At 55.0% G+C, this 19,650-nt stretch overlaps 1 protein-coding gene across 1 annotated transcript; it reads right to left on the bottom strand.

Annotated features, from left to right (window-relative positions):
* Positions 1 to 1,374: 1,374 nt before the first annotated feature.
* HNRNPUL2 (heterogeneous nuclear ribonucleoprotein U like 2) lies at positions 1,375 to 19,141 on the bottom strand. The gene is made up of 14 exons (XM_032677534.1): positions 18,364 to 19,141; positions 13,881 to 14,010; positions 12,389 to 12,465; positions 10,926 to 11,065; positions 9,851 to 9,941; positions 9,622 to 9,734; positions 8,207 to 8,476; positions 6,831 to 6,953; positions 5,695 to 5,823; positions 5,421 to 5,589; positions 5,103 to 5,303; positions 3,546 to 3,622; positions 2,208 to 2,315; positions 1,375 to 1,524 (listed from the first exon to the last, which is right to left on the bottom strand). The coding sequence occupies exons 1-14, from the start codon at positions 19,019 to 19,021 to the stop codon at positions 1,456 to 1,458; spliced, it is 2,355 nt and encodes a 784-aa protein (XP_032533425.1). The 5' UTR covers positions 19,022 to 19,141; the 3' UTR covers positions 1,375 to 1,455.
* Between the last annotated feature and the right edge of the window lie 509 nt (positions 19,142 to 19,650).

Raw genomic sequence — 19,650 nt, 5'->3', positions numbered from 1 at the left:
CCATTAATTAATGAAGGGCCCCCCATTAATGAAAAGCCCCAGTTAACGAGCAGTCCCTCATTAACACTAATTAGGGGCCCCTTTTTAATGATGGAACCCCATTGGGGGACTCCATTAATGCTAATGAACTATTAATGAAGGGTCCCTAATTAATGTTAATGAAGACCCCGCATTATTTAATGGGGTTCCTAATTAACGGACCCCATTTATTACTGAAGGGCCCCTCATTAACACTAACAAAGGACCTTAATTAACGAAGAGCCCCATTAATGAAAGGTCCCTTATTAACACTAATGAAAGCCCCCCACTAATTAATGAAGGGCCCTTATTAACACTAATTAAAGGTCCCCATTAATTAACAAAGGCATTCCAGTTAATTAATTAATGAGGGTCCCCCCATTAACACTAATTAAAGCCCCCCACTAATTAATGAAGGGCCCTTATTAACACTAATTAAGGGTCCCCATTAATTAACAAAGGGCCCCCCATTAACACTAATTTAAAGGTCCCTTCATTAATTAACGAAGGGCCTCTCATTAACACTAATTAAGAGCCCCCATTAATTAGGACCCCCCCTGGGAAGGGCCCAACCTCCCCTTTCCCTCCAACCCCCCCCAAAACTCCTCCAAATCCTTCAAAAATCCCCCCAAAAAACGATTCCAACTTTTCCAGGGAAATTTAATGATGGGGGGGGGGGGAGGGGAAGGAAAAACCAGGGAAGGGGGGATTTGGGGGAATTTCCTGCTCCATTTCCCTCTTTTCATCCCAAAATCTCCCCTCCCCTCCTTTTCCTCCCCCTCCTCCCCCCCCCCAAAAAAAACCTTCACCTGGAAGGAAAAAAAAAAATCAGAGGAAAATTCAGGTTATTTTTGCCCTTTTTTTCCCCCCCGTTTTTTCCCCCCAAATCCGGCTCTTCCCGCCCCTCCCCCACTGCATGGGAGGGCTGGGAATTTCGGGAAGTCTCCCTTCCCTTCCCCTCCCCCCCCCTCCCCGCCGCTGAAAGGTGGGAATTTTTCCCTTGGGGGGGTGGGGTTGGGGTGTTGGTTTTTTTCGTTATTTTTTTTTTTACACAATTACAACAAAATTCTTTCTCAACAAACTTTTTAAAAAAAAAAAAAAAAAAAAAAAGGAAAAATTTACAGTTTTCGTTGTTTTTTTTTTTTATTTTTTTTTTGGGTGATTTTTTTTGGGGGTTTTTTTTTTAGTTTGTTTGCTTGGTTTTTTTTTTTTTTGTTGTTTTTGGTTCCCGTTTTTCCCCCTTCCCCCTCTCTCTCTCTCTCTTCCCCCTCCCACCCCGATTCCCAGGATTTTTTTTTTTCCTGCCCCTCCCTCCCCAAACCCACACCACCACCCCCCCTCCCCCCACGGTTCCCAGGTCCCTCCCGCCCTCCCCCCCCCCCCTCATTCCCGGATTTCCTCGGAAGTGTTTGGGAAGTGCCGCCCGCGGGCCGGGGTTCACCGGTACCCCTGGTAGCCGTAGTAGTTCCTGTAGTACCGGTCTCTGTCCTGGTAGTAGTTCTGCCACTGGGAGGGGAGAGAGACGGGGGTTACTGGTTAAACTGGGACCTACTGGGACCTGCCACGGAGCCCCTTCCCTGTCCCATTCCCCCAGTCCCATCCCAGATTCCCAAACAGGAACACCCTGGAATGTTGTTACTTCCTGGTTGTATAACCAGTAGTAAACCTGTTGCTGGGAGGGGGGTTACTGGTTAAACTGGGACCTACTGGGACCTGCCACCGAGCCCCCACCCCCTCCCTGTGCCATTCCCCCAGTTCCATCCCGGATTTCTCCAGGAACACCCTGGAATGTTGTTACTTCCTGCTCAATTCCACCCAATTCCATCCCAGATTCCCAGTGGGAACACCCTGGAATGTGAGCCCTGTACCCCATTCCCAGTGTTCCCCCCATTCCTGGTGTTCCCCTCATTCCCAGCGTTCCCGGTTACCTCGCGGTTGTACTGCCGGTAGTGCCCCTCATTCCCAGTATTCCCAGTATTCCCAGTACTCCCAGTATTCCCAGCGTTCCCGGTTACCTCGCGGTTGTACTGCCGGTAGTGCCCCTCATTCCCAGTATTCCCAGTATTCCCAGTACTCCCAGTATTCCCAGCGTTCCCGGTTACCTCGCGGTTGTACTGCCGGTAGTGCCCCTCATTCCCAGTATTCCCAGTATTCCCAGTACTCCCAGTATTCCCAGCATTCCCGGTTACCTCGCGGTTGTACTGCCGGTAGTAGTCCCGGTATCTGTCGTAGTTGTAGTCGCGGCCGTAGAACCGATCGTCGTAACCCCGGTAACGGTCGTAGAAGTTCCGGTACCCCTGGGGGGGGCACGGACCAGTAAGGACCAGTACGGACCAGTACGGACCAGTACAGACCAGTACGGAGCAGTACAGACCAGTACAGACCAGTACGGACCAGTACAGACCAGTACAGACCAGTACAGACCAGTACGGACCAGTACGGACCAGTACAGACCAGTACAGACCAGTACAGACCAGTACAGACCAGTACGGAGCAGTACAGACCAGTACGGAGCAGTACAGACCAGTACAGACCAGTACAGACCAGTATGAACCCATTTCCATCAGGATGGAGCAGTTTATAAAGAAGGAAGGGAAGGTTTGGGAAGGGGAGGGGAGTGGGCAGGAACGGGGGGGAAGTGGGTGGGAAGCAGGAGGGGAGGAGGCAGGAAAAGGGAAACAGGAATTGTTCAGGAAGCAGGAATGGGGCAGGAATGGGGCAGGAAGCAGGAATGGGGCAGGAACGGGGCAGGAAGCAGGAATGGGGCAGGAACGGGGCAGGAAGCAGGAATGGGTCAGGAATGGGACAGGAAGCAGGAATGGGGCAGGAACGGGGCAGGAAGCAGGAATGGGGCAGGAATGGGGCAGGAAGCAGGAATGGGTCAGGAATGGGACAGGAAGCAGGAATGGGTCAGGAACTGTTCAGGAAGCAGGAATGGATCAGGAATGGGGCAGGAAGCAGGAATGTGTCAGGAAGCAGGAATGGGTCAGGAATGGATCAGGAATGGGGCAGGAAGCAGGAATGGATCAGGAATTGTTCAGGAAGCAGGAATGGGTCAGAAGCGGGTCAGGAACTGTTCAGGAAGCAGGAATGGGTCAGGAAGGAGTCAGGAAGCAGGAATGGGTCAGGAATGGGTCAGGAAGCAGGAATGGGGCAGGAATGGGTCAGGAAGCAGGAATGGGGCAGGAATGGGTCAGGAATGGGACAGGAAGCAGGAATGGATCAGGAATGGGGCAGGAAGGGGTCAGGAAGCAGGAATGGGGCAGGAATTGTTCAGGAAGCAGGAATGGGGCAGGAATGGGGCAGGAAGCAGGAATGGGGCAGGAATGGGGCAGGAAGCAGGAATGGGGCAGGAATGGGTCAGGAAGCAGGAATGGGGCAGGAATGGGGCAGGAAGCAGGAATGGGGCAGGAATGGGTCAGGAAGGGGTCAGGAAGCAGGAATGGATCAGGAATGGGACAGGAATGGGTCAGGAATGGGTCAGGAATTGTTCAGGAAGCAGGAATTTCTGGGGCCGTGGTGCTCACCCCGCGGTTGCCGGGCTGTCCCCAGTACTGCTGCTGCCCGTACACGCGGTTGTCGTAGCCCCGGCGCTGGCCCCCGACTGCCGGGAAAAAACGGGAGCAGCCGGATCAGAGCCGGGATTTGGGAAGCCCCGAACACCCGGGGCCCTCCCCACGGCCCCGGATCCCCACATCCAGCCCCTCCCTGTGTCCTGGGATCCCCGTATCCATCCCCTCCCTGTATTCCTGCATCCCGTTTTCCCCTCACTGTATCCTCGGACCCCTGGATCCCATTCTCCCTTCACCATATCCCCACATCCCATTCTCCCTTCACCATACCCCCCTATCCCATTTTCCCCTCACTGCATCCCTGGATCCCATTTTCCCCTCACTGCATCCCTGGATCCCATTCTCCCTTCACCGTATCCCCACATCCCATTTTCCCCTCACCGTATCCCTGTATCCCATTTTCCCCTCACTGCATCCCTGGATCCCATTCTCCCTTCACTGTATCCCCGTATCCCTGTATCCCCTCACCGCATCCCTGTATCCCATTCTCCCTTCACCGTATCCCCATATCCCGATTTTCCCTCCCTGTATCCCCATATCCCCGCATCCTGGTATCCCCTCCCCATATTCCTGTATCCCATTTTCCCTCCCCGTGTCCCATTATCCTGTTTTTTCCCCTCACCGTATCCCTGTATCCCCTCACCATATCCCCACATCCCCGTATCCCATTATCCCATTTTCCCCTCACCATATCCCCATGTGTCTGTATCCCTGTTTCCCCTCCCCGTATCCCGTTATCCCTGTATCCCCTCACCATATCCCTGTATCCCCATATCCTGTTTCCCTTCCCTGTATCCCATTATCCCGTTTTTCCCCTCCCTGTATCCCGTTATCCCTGTATCCCCTCCCCATATCCCTGTATGCTGTTATCCCTGTATCCCATTATCCCATTTTCCCCCTCCCCATATCCCTGTATCCCCGTGTCCCGTTATCCCATTTCCCCCCCCCCCATATCCCTGTATCCCATTATCCCTGTATCCCCTCCCCATATCCCTGTATCCCGTTATCCCATTTTCCCCCTCCCCTTATCCCTGTATCCCGTTATCCCATTTTCCCCCTCCCCTTATCCCTGTATCCCGTTATCCCATTTTCCCACATCCCCGTATCCCTGTATCCCGTTAATCCTGTATCCCCTCCCCATATCCTGTTATCCCTGTATCCCGTTATCCCATCTCCCCCCTCACCGTATCCCTGTATCCCCTCCCCATATCCCATTATCCCTGTATCCCGTTATTCCTGTATCCCGTTATCCCTGTATCCCGTTATCCCATCTCCCCCCTCCCCGTATCCCTGTATCCCGTTATCCCATCTCCCCCCTCCCCGTATCCCTGTATCCCGTTATCCCATCTCCCCCCATTCCATTATCCCTGTATCCCGTTATCCCATCTCCCCCCTCCCCGTATCCCTGTATCCCGTTATCCCATCTCCCCCCTCACCGTATCCCTGTATCCCGTTATCCCATCTCCCCCCTCCCCGTATCCCTGTATCCCGTTATCCCATCTCCCCCCTCACCGTATCCCTGGCCGCGGTTGCGGTTCTGCCGGTTGCGCTTGTTGCGGTTGTTGCGCCGGTTCGCCCGTTTCTCGGAGGGCGGGAGCAGCTTCCGGGCCTCTTCCTTGTACCGGGACACCAAGGGCTGCGCCTCCTCCTTGCCCAGCTCCCCGTAAACCACCTCATCCAGGTAATCGTTCTTTTCCGGCAGGGAATAATTCGCTGCATCGGGAATGACGGCAACGATTCCCTCCGTCAGCCGCCGCCGCTTCCCGGCGTTCCGCCCCCGAAACGACGGGAAAACTCCAGGTTTTCCTCCCCCCCCCCCTTGTTTCCCACCTTTCATTTCCAGCATCACCGACTCGGGAACGTCCTCCCCTTCCGCCTCCTTCCGCAGCTCCAGCCGCTTTTTCCAGTCCTCCTCCGTCGGGACGATCACCACGACTTTCCTGGAGAAGCCCTTGAAGGCCAAGAGCTTCCGGCGCTGCCCCGAGTTGTACACGTTGCACTGGGGAGGGAGAACGGCGGGAATTTGGGATCGGGAGCGCCGGGATGAGGCGGAGGAGGCGATCCCGAGTTCCCAGAAGGGGGGGGGGAGGTTTTCCCGGGATACCTGGTCGAGGATGAAGTTCCGCTTGGAGCGGGGAGCGATCTGGACCAGCTTGCTAAGGCACTGGGCTGCCTGCTGAGTCAGCAGGTCTCTGCTCTTGGCATCCAGCTCTTCCACGTCCGGACCCCTCGTCTGGAAAACCGTGGGAAAAGCGGGAATGAGCGGGAGGAGCCTCCGCGCCCTCAAACCACCCCAAAAATCCCCCCTAAACCTCCCTCAAAGTCCTCCCAAACTGCCCCCAAATCCCACTTGACCTCCCTCAGTGACTCCCAGATTTCCAATTCCCCCCCCCCAAGTTCCTCAAATCCCCTCTAAACTTCCCCTCAAACTCCCCCAAATTCCCAATTCCCCCCTCAAATTCCTCAAATTCCCTCTAAACCTCCCTCAAACTCCCCCAAATTCCCCCATCAAATTCCTCAAATTCCCTCAAACTCCCCCAAATTCCCAATTCCCCCCTCAATTCCCCAAATCCCCTCTAAACTTCCCTCAAACTCCCCCAAATTCCCAAGTCACCCCTCAGATTCCTCAAATCCCCTCTAAACTTCCCTCAAACTCCCCCAAATTCCCAATTCCCCCCTCGAATTCCCCAAATCCCCTCTAAACCTCCCTCAAACTCCCCCAAATTCCCAATTCCCCCCTCAAATTCCCTCTAAACCTCCCTCAAACTCCCCCAAATTCCCCCATCAAATTCCTCAAATTCCCTCAAACTCCTCCAAATTCCCAATTCCCCCCTCAAATTCCCCAAATCCCCTCTAAACTTCCCTCAAGCTCCCCCAAATTCCCAAGTCACCCCTCGAATTCCTCAAATTCCCTCTAAACTTCCCTCAAACTCCCCCAAATTCCCTCTAAACCTTCTTCAAATTCCCCCAAATTCCCAATTCCCCCCTCAAATCCCCTCCAAACTTTCCTCAAACTCCCCCAAATTCCCAATTCCCCCCTCAAACTCTCCAAATCCCCTCTGAACTTCCCTCAAACTCCCCCAAATTCCCAATTCCCCCCTCAAATTCCCTCTAAACTTCCCTCAAACTCCCCCAAATTCCCTCTGAACCTCCCCCAACCCCCCCCCCCATCCCCAATCCCTGCTTCCCCTCCCGACTCCAGGGAACACCGTCGGCATTCCCGGAATTCCCGGTGCTCACCCGCAGCTGGTGCAGGACGGCCTCTGTTCCCAGGATGTTGTAGCGCTTCTCCCGGTTTTCCTGGGAATGTTTCTGAGCCCACTGGGTCTTCCCGGAGCCCGGCAGCCCCACCATGAGCAGCACCTGGATACGGGGGAGGAGGAAAAGCGGGATCAGGTGGGAAGAGGGGAATGGTGACGGCATTCCCAGGGGATCCAGGGGGAGCAGCACCAGCATTCCCAGAGGACCCAGGGAGACGGAGCAATGCTGAAATTCCACTCCCAGCAGATCCCAAGGGATGGGAGTGCTGCCGGTATTCCCAGTGGATCAACACTGGGATTCCCAAATCTGAGAGGAGGGAATGGCTCCAGCATTCCCAGCAGCTCCAGAGGGAGCAGAGCCAGCATTCCCAGTAGATCCAGAGCCACTATTCCCAGCTGCTCCAGAAGGAACAGAGCCAGCATTCCCAGTGGCTCCAGAATGAGCAAAACCAGCATTCCCAGATGAACACTAAGATTCCCAGCAGCTCCAGAGGCAGCAGAGCCACTATTCCCAGATGACCAGATTCCCAGTGGCTCCAGAGGGAACAGAGCCACCATTCCCAGCACCTCCAGAAGGAGGAGAACGACCATTCCCAGTGGCTCCAGAGGGAACAGAACCAGCATTCCCGGCAGCTCCAGAGGGAGCAGAGCCACTATTCCCAGATGACCAGATTCCCAGTGGTTCCAGAACCACCATTCCCAGTGGATCCAAAGCCACCATTCCCAGTGGCTCCAGAACCACCATTCCCAGTGGTTCCAGATCCACCATTCCCAGTGGCTCCAGAACCATCATTCCCAGCAGCTCCAGAGGGAGCAGAGCCACCATTCCCAGTGGCTCCAAAGCCACCATTCCCAGTGGCTCCAAAGCCACCATTCCCAGTGGCTCCAGAACCACCATTCCCAGTGGCTCCAGAGCCACCATTCCCAGTGGCTCCAGAACCATCGTTCCCAGTGGCTCCAGTGGCTCCAGAGCCACCATTCCCAGCAGCTCCACAGGCAGCAGAGCCAGCATTCCCAGTGGCTCCAGAGTCACCATTCCCAGTGGCTCCAGAGCCACCATTCCCCGTGGCTCCAGAGTCACCATTCCCAGTGGCTCCAGAGCCACCATTCCCCGTGGCTCCAGAGCCACCATTCCCAGTGGCTCCAGAGCCACCATTCCCAGCAGCTCCAGAAGGAGCAGAGCCACCATTCCCAGTGGATCCAGAAGGAGCAGAGCCACCATTCCCAGTGGCTCCAGAGCCACCATTCCCAGGGGCGCCGGGGGGATCAGCGGCCGGCCCGGCGCTTCCCACGATCCACCTGCTCAGCATTCCCAACGCATTCCCAACGCATTCCCAGCGCATTCCCGGCGCTCACCTCGCACTCCTCGGTGCTGCGGGGGGGCAGGGGGGTGCGGACGCGCTCCTGGGCGGGCAGGGCGTGGATGAAGACGAATCCCTCGGGAAGGGCTGCGAAGGGCTCCTCGCGCTGGCCGAAGTTGAGCTCGACGGCGCAGCCCTTGCAGAGGACGTGGGGCAGCAGCGCCCGCTCCGCCAGGGAATCCTTGGCAACGCGGAAGGCCGGGCCCAGCCCCTGCCCGTTCTTGGAGAACGACAGCTCCACCACCTCCTCGGAGCCCTCGAAATCCTGGGAAAGCCCAAAATCCCGATTTCGCTGCGCTCCCAAAATCAACCACCCCACCCCACCCCCCAACCCAGAGCAGCTTTGCCGGGTTGTTTCCTCGTTTTTCCCCAATTTTCCCCAATTTCCCCCCAGTTTTTCCGGATCTGCCCCCCACGCTTCTTTTTTTCCAGATGGTTTTCCTCCTTTTTTCCAAATTGTTCCTGTTTTTGCCATGATTTCTCCCTCTGTTTTTCTGAATTGTTCCCCTTGATTTTTCCAAAGTGTTCCTGTTTTTCTGAATTGTTCCCCTTGATTTTTCTAAATTGTTCCTGTTTTTCTGAATTGCTCCCCTTGATTTTCCCAAATTGTTCCTGTTTTTCCCATGATTTCTCCCTCTGTTTTTCTGAATTGTTCCCCTTGATTTTTCCAAATTGTTCCTGTTTTTCCATGATTTCTCCCTCTCTTTTTCTAAATTGCTCCCCTTGATTTTTCCAAATTGTTCCTGTTTTTCTGAATTGCTCCCCTTGATTTTTCCAAATTGTTCCTGTTTTTGCCATGATTTCTCCCTGTTTTTCTGAATTGCTCCCCTTGATTTTTCCAAATTGTTCCTGTTTTTTCCATGATTTCTCCCTCTGTTTTTCTGAATTGCTCCCCTTGATTTTTTCCCCCCATTTTTCCAAATTGTTCCTGTTTTCCCCCAGACTTTTCCCCCTATTTTTCTGAATTGTTCCCCTTGAATTTTTTTCCCCCTTTTCCCAAATTGTTCCCCATTTTTTCCGGATATTTCTCCTCATTTTTCTAAATTTTCCCCCTTTTTCTCCCCCTGTATTTTTCCCTTGATTTCCCCCAATTTTTTCCATAATATCCCACCAACATTTCTGGATTGATTTCCATCTTTCTGGATTTCTCTCCCTCCCCCCTTTCCCTTATTTTTTCCAGATGTTCCCCCCCATTTTCCCCAACTGTTCCTCATTTTCCCCAGATTTCCCCCCCCCCATTTTCTCCCAATATTTCCCCCCATTTTCCTAAATCCTTCCCCTTCTTTCCCCCTAATTTTTCTAAATTTCCCCTCGAATTTTCTCCAGATCCCCCCAATTTTCCCAGACCCTTCCCCGCCCCTTTCCGGCCGTTTTTCCCCGGATTTTCCCGGATTTCCCTCCTTTCCTCACCGCAAAGCAGCCGATGACGTCGTTCTCCCCAAAGCTCTCCCCAAATTCCTCAAACTGCCCATTTTCCACCTTCAGCCCCCGCCCGTCGTATCCGTAGGAAAACTCGTCCTCCCCTGCAATGGGAGAAAACCCCCGTGAAACCGGAACGTCGGGAGGGGTCCCGGAATTCCAGGGGGATTTTGGGGATGGAAAAGGGTTGTTTTGGTTTTTGGTTGTTTTTTTTTTTTACCCAGCTGGGAGTGGGAGAAATCCACGGACCAACCCACACGGAAAAGGGGCACCTCGGGGCTGCCCTCCTTGAGGGGCAGGTACTGCGTCACCTGAGGGAGGAAAACCGGGATCAGCCGGGAATTGGATGGGAAAAAGGAGGGAATTGGCCTTAAAAAGCCCCCAAATGCCCTAAAACCTACCCAAAAGGGCACTAAGCCCCCCCAGAATCCCTCGAACCCACCCAGAACCCCCCCCAAACTGCCCCAAAACTCCTCTAAACCCACCCAGAACGTGCCCAAACTCACCCCAAATCCCCCAACCCCCCTCAAACCACCCCCAAACCCACCCAAACCCCCCTCAACCCCCCACAAAACAGCCCTAAATCCACCCAAACCCCCCTCAAACCCTCCCAAAACTGCACTAAACTCACCCAACCCCCCCCAAAACCAGTCCAAACCACCCCCAAACCCACCCCAACCCCCCCTCAAACCCTCCCAAAACAGCCCTAAATCCACCCAAACCCCCTCAAACCCTCCCAAAACAGCCCCAAAACCACCCAAACCCTCCCAAAACAGCCCCAAACCCACCCAACCACCCCTCAAACCCTCCCAAACCACCCCCAAACCCACCCAAACCACCCCCAAACCCACCCAACCACCCCTCAAACCCTCCCAAAACAGCCCCCAACCCACCCAAAACTCCCAAACCCCACTTAAACCACCCCCAAACCCTCCCCAAACAGCCCTAAACCCACCTGAACCCCCTCAAACCCTCCCAAACCACCCCCAAACCCACCCAACCACCCCTCAAACCCTCCTAAAACAGCCCCCAACCCACCCAAAACTCCGAAACCCCACTCAAACCACCCCCAAACCCACCCAAACCACCTCCAAACCCACCCAACCACCCCTCAAACCCTCCCAAAACAGCCCCAAACCCACCCAAACCCCCTCCCAAACCCCTCACCCCCCCCCCCCCCAAATTCACCCCAGGGCTCCCCTCCCTCCCCCAATCCCAGGTTCGACCTCCCTCCTGCCCCTTCCCAAGGCTCCTTTTCCCCCTTTTCCCCCCCAGTTTGGGGTCCCGGTGCCCACCTTGGCCTCGAAGCAGACCCGGCCCTTGGTGACCCCGTGGGTGCTGCGGGCGCCGGCCCAAAGTCCCGGGAATTTCTCTGGGAACAGCGGCTGCCCCCCGTAACGGTCCCGGCTGGCGCGGAACTGCAGGTCCGACGTGTCTGGGGGGGGCACAAAAATGACCAAAGTCGTCCCAAAACGGGGCAAATCCACTCCCAAATCCACCACGAGTTGATCCCAAAATTCCTCCTAAAAACCCGCCTCAAATCGAGCCCAAAATGCTTCAATTTGCCCCAAAACCCACCTTAAATAGACCCCAAAATGCTTCAATTTGCCCCAAAATCCACCTCAAATTGAGCCCCAAAATGTTTCAATTTGTCCCAAACCCCACCTTAAATAGACCTCAAAATGCTTCAATTCCTCCCAAAACCCATCTCAAATAGACCTCGAAATGCTTCAATTCCTCCCCCAAATCCACTTTAAATAGACCCCAAAATGCTTCAATTCTTCCCCAAACCCACCTTAAATAGACCCCAAAATACTTCAATTTGTCCCAAAACCCACCTTAAATAGACCCCAAAATGCTTCAATTCCTCCCAAAACCCATCTCAAATAGACCTCGAAATGCTTCAATTTGTCCCAAACCCCACCTTAAATAGACCCCAAAATGCTTCAATTCGCCCCAAACCCCTTAAATAGACCTTAAAATGCTTCAATTCCTCCCCAAAATCCACCTCAAATAGACCTCGAAATGCTTCAATTCCTCCCCAAAATCCACTTTAAATAGACCCAAAAATGTTTCAATTCTTCCCCAAACCCACCTTAAATAGACCCCAAAATGCTTCAATTTGCCCCAAAATCCACCTCAAATTGAGCCCCAAAATGCTTCAATTTGTCCCAAAATCCACTTTAAACTGACCCCAAAATGCTTCAATTTGCCCCAAAATCCACCTCAAATTGACCTCGAAATGCTTCAATTCCTCCCCAAAATCCACCTTAAACTGACCCCAAAAAGCTTCAATTCTTCCCCAAATCCACCTTAAATAGACCCCAAAATGCTTCAATTCCTCCCAAAACCCACCTCAAATAGACCTCGAAATGCTTCAATTCCTCCCCAAAAGCCACCTTAAACTGACCCCAAAATGCTTCAATTCGCCCCAAAACCCACCTTAAATCAACTCCAAAATGCTCCAATTTGTCCCAAACCCCCACCTTAAATAGACCTCGAAATGCTTCAATTTGTCCCCAAAATCCACTTTAAATAGACCCCAAAATGCTTCAATTCGTCCCAAAACCACACCTTAAACTGACCCCAAAATGCTTCAATTCCTCCCCAAACCCACCTCAAATCGCCCCTAAAATGCCTCAAATTCCTCAGAAATGCCCCTAAAACTCCTCAAATGGCCCCAAAACCACCTCGAGTCCCCCCCCCAGGAGGCCCCAAATCCCCGAGGGAATTCCCGGAATTCCCAACGTTCCCGTACAGGTGTCGAGGATGACGAGGGTCTCGTCCTCTTCCCCCTCACGAGGCTCCTCCTCGGGCGGCGGCGGAGACTTGGATCTGTGGGAATGGGAATGGTGGGATTGGGGGGGGGGGATCCGGGGGGATTCCCGGCTCCAGAGGAATCGGGGAGCTCTGGGATGATCCCTCGGCTCTGAGGGGCTCCAGGGGCTATTCCAGGGGGATTCAGGGAGCTGCTCCAGAGGGATCCTCATCTCCAGGGGCTCCAGAGGAACTGGGGGCTCCAGGGGAATTCCTGGTCCCAGGGGTTCCACAGGATCCCCAAATCCAGGGAGATTCCTGGATCTGGGGGGGGGTCCAGCTCCAGGGGAACTGGGGGCTCCAGGGAAATTCCTGGTCCCAGGGGTTCCACAGGATCCCCAAATCCAGGGAGATTCCTGGATCTGGGGGGGGTCCAGCTCCAGGGGAACTGGGGGCTCCAGGGAAATTCCTGGTCCCAGGGGTTCCACAGGATCCCCAAATCCAGGGAGATTCCTGGATCTGGGGGGGGTCCAGCTCCAGGGGAACTGGGGGCTCCAGGGAAATTCCTGGTCCCAGGGGTTCCACAGGATCCCCAAATCCAGGGAGATTCCTGGATCTGGGGGGGGTCCAGCTCCAGGGGAACTGGGGGCTCCGGGATGATCCCTCAGCTCTGGGGGGGTTCCAGGGGCTATTCCAGGGGTATCCCAAGCTCAGGGGGCATCCAGGGATCTTCTCCAAGTGGCTCCCTGGCTCTGAGGGGGCTCCAGGGACTATTCCAGGGGTATCCCAAGCGTGGGGGGGGGATTCAGGGAGCTGCTCCAGGGCCTATTCCAGGGGGATTCAGGGATCTTCTCCAAGTGCCTCCCTGGCTCTGAGGGAGTTCCAGGGACTATTCCAGGGACCATTCCAGGGGTATCCCAAGTATGGGGGCGGATTCAGGGAGCTGCTCCAGGGGCTATTCCAGGGGGATTCAGGGATCTTCTCCAAGTCCCTCTCCTGGCTCTGAGGGAGCTCCAGGGGCTATTCCAGGGGGATTCCAAACTCTGGGGGATTCAGGGATCTCCAAGTGCCTCCCCCACTCTGAGGGAGTTCCAGGGGCTATTCCAGGGGTATCCCAAATTGGGGGGGGGATTCATGGAGCTGCTCCAGGGGTTATCCCAGGGGGATTCAGGGATCTTCTCCAAGTCCCTCTCCCTGCTCTGAGGGAGCTCCAGGGACTATTCCAGGGGTATCCCAAGCTGTGGGGGCGGATTCAGGGAGCTGCTCCAGGGGCTATCCCAGGGGGATTCAGGGATCTTCCCCAAGTCCCTCTCCCTGCTCCGAGGGAGCTCCACTTCCCCCTTCCCCCCCACTTCCAGGGGGATCCCCATTTCCAGGGAGCTCCGGAGCAATCCCAGCTCTGCCATCCCGGTGCCTCCCCCTCGGCAGGGCTCTCCCGCGCCCCGGGGGGGTCTCCCGGGATCCCTGGGAGAGGTTGGGAATTCCGGGCTCACCGGCTGTTGTAGGCCTCCTCCCGGAACTCGTAGTAGGCGCGGCCGTGCTCGTCCTTCTCGTCCCGCTGCCGTTTGAGGCCCCTCCGCTCGGCCTCGGAGCCGGCGGCCTGGGACCTGTCCTCCTCATCCCCTGGGAAAACACAGCCCCCCCAAAAATAAAACAACCTGCCGTCGTCCCCCCGGAAAAAAAAAACCAAACGGGGAGAGGCGGAAAAATCCGGCGGCGGAAAAACGGCGCCGGGCGGGGGTTTCACGGAGCCGGGGAGAGGCAGAAACGGCCCCGTCGGGGGGGGGATTCCAAGGGTTTGGGCTTCAAAAAGTGAAACATTCCACGGAAATCAGGGATTTGTCCAGCTCTGGTTTCCACTGAGCTCGTTAGGAAAGGAATTAGGTGAAATATTCCACGGAAATCAGGGATTTGTCCAGCTTTGGTTTCCATTGAACTCATTAATAAAGGAATTAAGTGAAATTATTCCACGGAAATCAGGGATTTATCCAGCTTTGGTTTCCATTGAACTCGTTAGGAAAGGAATTAGGTGAAACATTCCATGGAAATCAGTGATTTGCTTGGCTTTAACCCCCTCCAGTTTCCATTTAACTCATTAATAAATGAATTAAGTGAAATATTCCATGGAAATCAGGGATTTATCCATCTTTAGTTTCCATTGAACTCGTTAGGAAATGAATTAGGTGAAATATTCCATGGAAATCAGGGATTTATCCAGTTTTGGTTTCCATTGAACTCATTAATAAATGAATTAGGTGAAATATTCCATGGAAATCAGGGATTTATCCAGCTTCAGTTTCCATTGAACTCATTAATAAATGAATTAGGTGAAATATTCCATGGAAATCAGGGATTTGCTTGGCTTTAACCCCCTCCAGTTTCCATTGAACTCATTAATAAAGGAATTAAGTGAAACTATTCCATGGAAATCAGGGATTTATCCAGCTTTAGCTTCCATTTAACTCAGTAATAAATGAATTAGATGAAATATTCCATGGAAATCAGGGATTTGCTTGGCTTTAACCCCCTCTAGTTTCCATTTAACTCATTAATGAAGGAATTAAGTGAAATTATTCCACGGAAATCAAGGATTTATCCAGCTTTAGTTTCCATTGAACTTGTTAAGAAATGAATTAGGTGAAATATTCCATGGAAATCAGGGATTTCAAAGGCTTTTCCCAACTTTAAATCCAATTTTTTAGCAAAACGATGCTCCCAATGTCCTGCAACCCTGGATAAAATTCCAATTGTTTCCTTAAAAAAGGAGTTAAATGAAGATATTCTGTGAAAATCAGGGATTTCAATGGCTTTTCCCAACTTTAATCCCATTTTTTTTCCAAGATGACACCCCAGATGCCCCATCAGGCTGAATGAAATTCCAACTGTTCCCTTAAAAAACGAGTTAAACGAGGCCATTCCATGAAAATCAGGGGGTTTAGTGGCTTTTCCCAACTTCAATCCCACCTAAATTCCAAACTGAGGCTCCAAAGGCCCCGTTAGGGAGGAGAAAATTCCAACTGTTTCCTTAAAAAAATTAATGAAGTGAAACAGCCCATGAAAATCCAGGATTTTAATGGTTCTTCCCACCTTTAACCCCATTTAAATTCCATTTAACTCGTGAAAAAAACGAGTTAAACGAAGATATTCCGTGAAAATCAGGGATTTAAATGGGTTTTTCCAACTTGAATCCCGTTTTTTTTTCCAAACTCTGCTCCAAATGCCTCATTACCCTGGATCAAATTCCCGTTATTTTCCTTAATAAATTGTTTAAGTGAAAATTTTCCACGAAAACCCTGGATTTTAACGGCTTTTCCCAACTTTTTATCCTGGTTTTTTCCCCAAAGTGATGCTCCAAACATCCCGTTACCCGAATCCCTCGGGATCAGACACATCCCAAACCCTCTGGAAATGGGATTTACGGTCGGATTGGAACCCTGGGAAGCAACGATTCCCACTGGGAATGTGGGAAGGGGCGAAAAAGAACCCCCCAAAACCTCTTAAAAAATTCCAAGCAGGGAAAAATTCCAGCGGGATTTTCACGGAGGAGGAAAAACTCGGGATCAACGTCCGTCGGTTTAATGAATAACTGGGAAACCTGGGCCAAAAAACTGATTAAATCCCACAAGGAAATCCAAGGAAACCACAAAACTTCCCAAGTTTCAGGTTCTCTGACCCAAAAAAGGCCCAAAAAAATCGTTGAAACTTGGAAACGATTCCATGAAATCCGAGTTTTTGCGCTTTTCCAAAGCCCCTTAATGGAGATTTTTCAGCTCATAAGGATTTTATCCCCTAAAAATCATAATTTGGGAAGATTCTGGGGATGGTTCCTCTTCATTCCCAAGAAAATCCTGCTCTGCCATCACCACAAATCCTTCCAAAGTCAGGAGCTTTTCCCAAAAACCAGGATTTTTCCCTCCAAAATCATGATTTCCCCCCCCCAAACCCAGGATATTTCCCTACAAATCCCAGGACTTTTCCCAAAAAACAGGATTTCTCCCCAAAAAACCCAGGATCTTTCCCTCAAACCAGAATTCCTTCCTCCTAAACACCAACTTTTCCCCCCAAATCCAGGATCTTTCTCCCTAAAATCGGGATTTTTCCCTCCAAAATCCCCCCCCAAAAACCAGGATCTTTTTTCCCCCCAAACCAAGATATTTCCCCACAAATCCCAAGACTTTTCCCAAAAAAACAGGATGTCCCCCCCCCCAAAAAAATCAGGATTATTCCCAAAGAAACCAACACTTTCCTCCCAAACCAGGACCTGCCTCCAAAACCAGGATTTCTTCCCTCCAAAACTGGGATCTTTCCCCCTCAAAAACCAGGATTTTTCCCAATAAAAATAGGAATTTTCCCCCCAAACCACCAACTTTGCCCAGGATTCCCCCCCCCCCCCCCAAAATTCAGGATTATTCCCCAAAAACCCAAAACTTTTTCTCTCCAAACCGGGATCTTTTCCTCCAAACCGGAATTTCTTATCCCAAATCCAGACTCTTTTCTCCCCCCAAAACCAGGATATTTCCCCATAAATCCCGGGATCTTTTCCCCCAAACCAAATTTTTTCTTTTTACCCCGGAACACCAACTTTTCCCCCCTCCAAATCCAGGATTTTCCCCCCAAAAATCCCAGGATTTTCCCCCCCCCTGCTCCGGCCGAATTCCCGACGCTGCCGCTTCCCGCTCTCGGCTCCGACGCTTCCCAATCCCGATCCCGACCACCGGGAGCAAAACCACTTGGAATCCCTTCATTTTCCCCACTCCAAAACACTCCAAGCTCAACTTTTTCCCACTTCTTTTTCCTAAAATCCCGATTTCCCCCCCCCCCCTTAAAGAGCATCTCCAAAGGGAAACTCATTCCCTGTTCCCAGCCCAGCTCCGGGAAGCAGGAAGTGGCCTTGAATCCCAGGATTTTTGGCTTCCCAGATGGAATAAAGCCCCCAAAATCTTTGGAAGAGGAGGAAGGGAAGGGCAACGACCCCACTCTGGACCCGCCCCCCCCCCAAAACTCGGGAATGGGGGAATTTTGGGAGCTCCGGGATTGGGATTTTAGGGGGAAATGGGGGTTTTATGGGGTGAGGGGGGCTTGGGGGGATTTGGGGGTGGGGGAGGGGGTCCGGGGGTGTTTTGGGGGGGTCCCTGGATTGGGCAGGGTGGGATAACACCGGGATAATCCCGGGATACAGGGATGGGGGAGGGGTCCCGGGGTCCCTCCGTTTTAGGGGGGGTCAGAAGGTCCCTTTTGGGGAGTCTGGGGGTCCCTCCCCGGGGTCCATTCCCGGTTCTGGGGGTCCCTCCCAGGGTCTGGGGGTCCCTCTCCAGGTTGGGGGGGTCTCTCCCGGGGGTCTGGGGGTCATTCCGGGTTGGAGAGATCCCTCCTGGGGGTCCATCCCTGCTTTGGGGGGGTCCCTTCTGGAGCCCCTCCCCCGGCTCAGGGGGTCCCTCCCGGTTCGGGGGGGTCGGGGGTTCCCTCCCAGGGGTCCTAAAGTCCATCCCAGGTTGGGGGGGGACCCTCCGGGGGTCCATTCCCAGATCGAGGGGTCCCTCCTGGGGGTCCGTCCCGGTTCGGGGGGGTCCATCTGTGGTTTGGGGAGTCCCTCCCAGGGGTCAGGAAGTGCAACCCAGGTTGGGGGGGGTCCCTCCCGGGGGTCCACTGCCGGTTCGAGGGGTCCCTCCCGGGGGTCCACTCCCGGTTCGGGGAGTCCCTCTCGAGGGTCGGGGGCTCCTTTATGGGGGTCGTAAGGTCCATCCTTGCTTAGGGGGATCCCTCCCAGGCCCCATTCTCGATCCTGGGGGGTTCCTCCGGGGGATCATAAGGTCCCTCCCAGGTTGGGGATGCCCCTCCCGGGGGTCAGGAAGTGCAACCCAGGCTGTGGGGGTCTCTCCCGGGGGTCCACTCCCGATCCTGTGGGGTCCCTCCGGGGGATCATAAGGTCCCTCCCAGGTTGTGAACGTCCCTCCCGGGGGTCTCCCCGCCGCTCACCCGCCTGCGCTCCCTCCTCCTTGGCCTCGGCCGCGGCCGCCTCGTCCCCGCTGGGCGCCTCTTCCGGCGGCCGCTCGGCCCCGTTCACGCCGCCGCCTCCTTCTCCTCCTCCTCCCTCGGTCGCTCCGGGCTCGGCCTCGGCCGCCGGTTCCTCCTGTGGCGGCTGCAGCTGCGGCGGCTCCGGGCCCGCGGGCTCGGCCGGGGCCGCCTCCTCTTCCTCCTCCTCCTCCTCCTCCTCCTCCTCCCCGGGGGGGCCGGACTGGGCCGGGGCCGCCTCGGGGGCCGCGGCGGCCGCCTCGTCCTCGTCGGCCAGCAGCGCTTCCTCGTCCTCCTCCTCCTCTTCTTCCTCCTCCTCCTCCTCTTCCTCCTCCTCCTCCTCCTCCTCCCCTCCGTGGTGGTGCCGCCCGGCCGGGCCTCCCGCCGGCCCCGCTTCTCCCGCTCCTCCTCCTCCTCCGCAGGCCCCGGGCGCGGCGGCCGGGCCTCCCCCTCCTCCTCCTCCTCCTCCGCCGCCGCCTTCCTCAGGCCCCGCCGCCAACATCTCGGCGTCCAGGGCCTCCTGCAGCCGCTGCGCCAGCTCCACCTTCAGCCCGCGGGCGTCCAGCCCGCGCCGGCCCAGCTCGGCCCGCAGCTCGGTCACCTTCAGCCGCTTCACGTCCATGGCGGGTCCGGCGTGAGGGGAAGGGAAAGGGGGGGGGAAAAGGGGAGGGAGGGGGTGAGGGAGGAGGGAGGGGGGGAAGCGGAAGCCGCGGGCGCGCTGAAGCGGCGGCGCGGAGGCCGGAGCGCGAGGCCGGGCCGGGCCTTCAGGGGAGGCCGCGCGGGGCGGGGACGGGGAGAGGGAGGGAGGGAAGGAAGAGGCGGAGCCCGCGGGGAGCTTCGAGGGGGGGAGGACGAGGCGCTCGGTTGTTTGTGAGGGGAGTGAAGGAGGGGAGGGGGGGGAAGAGGCCCCGAGGGGGGCGCGGACGGAGCGCGGAGCGATCGCCGGGCCCGTCCCGCCGCCGCCGCCGCCGCCGCCTCAGCTGCGCCTGCGCCGCCCCCCCCTTCCTCCTCCTTCCTCCTCCTCCCTCCTCCTTCCCGCCCGCTCCGCGCGCGCGCCGCGCGGACGCTGCGCACGCGCAAACCCGCCGCGAGCCTGCGCGCGCCGCCGAAACCCCGCGAAAACCCCTCCTGCGCCTGCGCACTTCCCATTTCTTTCCCCCCCTTCTTCCCGCTCCCCCCCTCCCCAGCCCCACCTACGTGCGCAACGGTCGCCGCGAGTGTCGCCTCGCCCCCCCCCCGCTTTGAAAATCG

The sequence above is a fragment of the Chiroxiphia lanceolata genome, unplaced genomic scaffold (genome assembly GCF_009829145.1).
Source record: "Chiroxiphia lanceolata isolate bChiLan1 unplaced genomic scaffold, bChiLan1.pri scaffold_65_arrow_ctg1, whole genome shotgun sequence".
Classification (NCBI taxonomy): Eukaryota; Metazoa; Chordata; class Aves; order Passeriformes; family Pipridae; genus Chiroxiphia; species Chiroxiphia lanceolata.
This window is presented reverse-complemented; position numbering and strand designations above follow the sequence as displayed.